The 4,496-nt window shown below is 51.6% G+C and overlaps 1 protein-coding gene across 1 annotated transcript; it reads left to right on the top strand.

Annotated features, from left to right (window-relative positions):
• Window positions 1–2,282: 2,282 nt before the first annotated feature.
• On the top strand, window positions 2,283–4,496 carry PtA15_8A124 (uncharacterized protein; the record flags this gene model as incomplete). The annotated part of the gene is made up of 7 exons (XM_053171523.1): window positions 2,283–2,449; window positions 2,522–2,614; window positions 2,692–2,750; window positions 2,818–2,947; window positions 3,020–3,277; window positions 3,378–3,471; window positions 3,549–4,496. The coding sequence occupies 7 exons, from the start codon at window positions 2,283–2,285 to the stop codon at window positions 4,494–4,496; spliced, it is 1,749 nt and encodes a 582-aa protein (XP_053022778.1).

Here is a 4,496-nt window from a genome sequence, read left to right as displayed (position 1 = left end):
TGTCAGAGGGATCATTTCGTACTTGTAAAGGAATTCAACGGTTTTGAATACCAATTGCTGGAAGTAAAGGAACCCAAAAGCTTCCCGACGCTTATTGTCGTAGTGAAGCATCCCGTACGCCGTTCTGATTGGCATGACTTTATGCAACATATCATTTAAGCTTTTGAGCCAATCCCATGTAACTATGTCCATAACCGCATCCAGAGCATCCCCTGTCAGTATTCCTGGTTCTGGGGAAGTCCCTTCGAGGAATTTATAATCTGATCCGGCGTCCTTTATATCCTTGACTGCATCACAAACATGTCCTGTCAGCTGTCCTGGTTCAGGAGAACTCCCTGCGATAATTTTTTCTGATCCTGCGTCCAGTCTTGCCTCGTTTGTGTTCAATTTTCTCATCGGCTTCGTGTCGCTTGTCTCCTTGGATTTGTAAGACTTATTTGATCTGGAAGGGGTTGCAATCAACCGGAAATCTCAATTTTACGTGATCTATGTATGGTTACATTCAAACGGGCAGAATACAAACTTCATTCTCTCGGAAACTCTTTTGACGAATTGCTCCATAGGATTGTACCATGGTTTTTTTAGGTAGGGTTCAAGCACCAACCGCCTTTCAGTGTGCTTGAACAACTTGATGAGCTGGCAAATTGCGTATAGTTCGGGAAGCTTGTCCCGTAAATGCTCATTCGTTTGGCGATTGGTCCCCCCATGCGAACCGAGCGGATCATCTCTCCTGAACCTGGCCCATTCTTTGTGAAGTTGTGTGTTGAAAATTGAGAGGTTTTCGTGCAAGAATTCCAATTCATCATCCATTGCTTGTTGGGCTGGTATTTAATCCAGTGTTTCTAGGGTCAATTTCCAGAATTGTAGAAATGTTGAAAAGAGAGTGATGCCATGAAACTTGATACTTTTTATCCGTGCCGGGGAGATCGCGACCCCCTTCTCTGATAGATTTAATCCCAAGAAAAAACAGTTTGTTTTGATTTCTGAGCCAAGGTGCCTGGTGAGAAATTTAACTGACGTGTTTGGGCGACTGGGAGTGCGGCTGGTCGGGGATCAGAGATTCTTAATTCGCCGGGCCCAATTTTTCCAGAACTGGCAGGGTGTCACTGCAAAAATAACTTGGTCAACTGCTTGCAGTTGACATGCAGGATACTCAAGCCAAGCTGCCATTGTAACTCCACATGAATGCAGAAGTGCCTTTCTTGGCACAGTCACTGTGCAAGGTGCACAGTGACTGTGCATTGAAGCTTGGGTTGAGTTAAACCTTGAGTAAGGCTGGTGTAACACCACAAGCTTCCTCAGAGTTGCCGCATGTCAACTGCTCACAGTTGACACAGTTTTTTTTGCAGTGGTGTGGACTATGAATGGCATGTAGCAGATAAGCTAGGAAGGGATTGGTTTCCGTATTTCGAGGGACAATGTCAGTGAATCATGGGATTTGTATATTTTGAACGACATATCATGTAGGAGAATAGGAAACGGAGGCAAATATAACCTTCTTCCCCTTGGTCCGCTTCATCACTGAATTCCCATGGCGGGGGAGTCGACCGGGCTATGGAGTGAGCCGATAATGTCAGTGAATCATGTGATCTCCGCATTTTGAATATATCGAGCAGGAGAAGAGGAACCGGTTGAAAATACCTTCTTCTGCTCCATGATCTAACTTATGACGAATGTTCCATGGCCAGAAATCAGGCTTGGCTAGGTAGTGAGTCGCTTGGAAGAAGCACAAGACGAGAGGGGCTAGTCGTTGGGGCTTCGACAGCATGGCGTGCAATGAGCGGGAGGCAAAGGAAAGGGTGCGGAGTTCACGTCTCACAATGGCTGGAGAAGCAGAACAGTTGTGCTCCAAGCAGCTTGAGTGTCTTGTAGGCCAAGCTTCTCCCCAGTTCCTCTGAATTCCTCCATCCACCCCATTTGTCTTGCGACATAATTGGAGAGCCCTGCTTCAGGTCCAAACATGTGCCCAGCGCGTATCACCTCGTTTGAGGGTACATCCCACTCCAGCAGGCCTCGTTTCAGAGTGAGGCGGGTCTATCCAGGCGGAAGGCGGCGCGGCGGCATAGGGCGGCATGCTATCAGCTTGTGCGTCCCGGCGCTGCCGTGTATTCTCGACGCGACGGCGGAAGCTTCGCAGGCCTGGGCTTGCGGGTTATTGCGGGCCGGCCCACCGTCCGCCCGCGGCTGTGAGAGGGCTCCTGGGCGGGCCGGCTCACTGTCCAACGGGTCGGCCATGTCCTTGCCGAGCCATGTTCCCTCGTGGTTGGCTCTGGCTCACCACCATGTCTCCACCGGACGACGACTGCCACGAGCCACCCATCGAGCACTCTCCCGTCGCCGGAGGCAGCAAGACTTTCCTCAAACCATTCGTCAAGGGCGTTGCCAGCGCCGGCAGGAGCGTCGGCGCTGGGATCTATCATGCTGGAAAGGTGGTCGATGCCATCACTGAGTTTCGTCCCTTTTCATCTTAATATGTCCTCGTCCGACTCTCACAACTAACACAATTCACCCCCCGCCTTAGTCTCACCGAACGCATCTCGTTGCCGCGGAACGCCGCCACCCCCAACCTGTCTGCCGCATCTCATGCCGAATTTGGACCGCCACTCGACTCGTCGTCAGCTCTTTCTCTGCTTTGACCTTTGTTTATGTGTATCTGCTGATTCTCCATCACTCTTTACGATTGGGCTGCAGAGAAGTCGTCACTGAGGAGCGGCGTGAGAAATCCAGGCGATTCAGGGCCTTCAAGAAGGGTCAGTCTCTCCTCTATCTTTGGCCAACCTACTCTGGATCTTCTAAACATTGTTTGACCTCTAGCAGGAAGTTCTGGTCCCGGTAATTCGAGTGATGCCGGTAGTGAGGGCTACATTTCTCAGCCCGGCCTTTCGAGACTGGATTCACTCGAGCTTTCTCGAGACGAGTTTCCACCGCTGGACAACCATCACATGAGGTATTACAACGACCATTACATCTTGACTCGAACCGGCTTGTTGAAATTTTTCCGTCTTGTGGAATCAAATAGCCGGGTGCGTTACAGTCGAGCCCAGACAGACCATATCGGACTTTTCAAATGCGACGACGAAGAGCCGGAGATCTCGTTTGTCAAAAACTCTGACGACGAGATCAACGGCCCAGCCGATCGAAGGGACACCGTCTATAATTACGAGGCCGTCTTCCCCAAATCCAGGTCACAATCTGTCTGCAGGATGGCATTTGCCAAACGTCGCCATACTATCCAGATCCCTCAGGATTACAACCTCTTTCCTGTCAGACACTCCATGTTGAGTCCCAGTTGTTTGTTGTTACATTGCCAGACGCCCGATGAAAGAGACTCAACATGGGAATTTTTTATTGCTGTTTTCGCTTTGTTCTCAAAACAGAAGGAAGCAGAACTTGGAGGTCCAGCTGGTTTGGAAGTATCGACTGCTGAAAAAGATGGAGCAAGAACAGAGATTGGTGCTGGAGGCTTTCAAGGTGAACAATGCATTGATGCATTCCTACTCAACTGAGCAAATCAGACAGGAACTTGACTTTCTCCTGTCGCCTACTAGGTGCTTGAAGAGCAGTATGATTCGACCGCAAAGGAAGCCGAGATCAAGTCTCGAGAGGTCAAGGACCGACTGGAAGGTTATGTGGAGCAGAACAAGATGGCGACTGAGCTGCTTTCTTTCTTGCCCGCGGACCCGCTCATGCCCAGCCACTCGACAACTTTTTCAGCCACTAGTCCTGAGCACCACCACCAACGGCACCCGCCAGGGGATGCGTTCCATCATCACTATCAGCAACACCAACTGTCGGTTTCGTCCCGCGCATTTAGCTGGGATAAGGTTGACCCCCAGACTTGGGAGCTGTTCAAGCAGCTTACCAGCTCCGGAGAGGTCCTGCGTCAACGCCGGCACGAGGTCTCCAACAAGCGCCGGATGATGGAACACCACGTCGACGAGTTAACCAAGCAAGCCGGCCTGCATCGTGCCTCCTCTTGTCGGGATGATCCTTCGCGTCGTCTCCCACCGAAAGACCCTGTTGCCGAGGAGCCAGAACAGCCAAACAAGCTCCTCAAGAAAGAGAAACGCAAGGCGGGCGCAATTGTGGCCGGGGGCCAATACGCAGAGCAGGAGCAGGACAAAGAGGAGCGGGGGGCCGAGTCGGCAGACGCGAAGCTGGTGGTCGCCATGGCTGAGGAGGTAATCTCGACAATCGAACGGGACCCGAGTCTGCAGGTGGCCGAGTTCATCGAGTTGGTCGTTGTTGCCGGTCTTTCAAGACTCATTACCTCCCTCGCCGCCTCCCTCGGGTCCCTTCTTCGCGCTATCCTCCGCGCCTTGCTTCTCTTCTTCGTCAGACAGATCCATCGTGTCGCTCGCTATCTCGATCTCGACGACCACCAACTCGGCCTCAATCATCGTCCGCATTCCAATCTACTCGTCCCGCCTCAGTCCCCTCATCCTTCCTCGTCTTCTGACCATTCAACCTCTCCCGAAGACCCTCCTCGCCAGTAA

The sequence above is a fragment of the Puccinia triticina genome, chromosome 8A (genome assembly GCF_026914185.1).
Source record: "Puccinia triticina chromosome 8A, complete sequence".
NCBI lineage: Eukaryota > Fungi > Basidiomycota > Pucciniomycetes > Pucciniales > Pucciniaceae > Puccinia > Puccinia triticina.
Note: the sequence above shows the minus strand (reverse complement) of the source record. Positions and strands in the feature narration are given on the sequence as shown.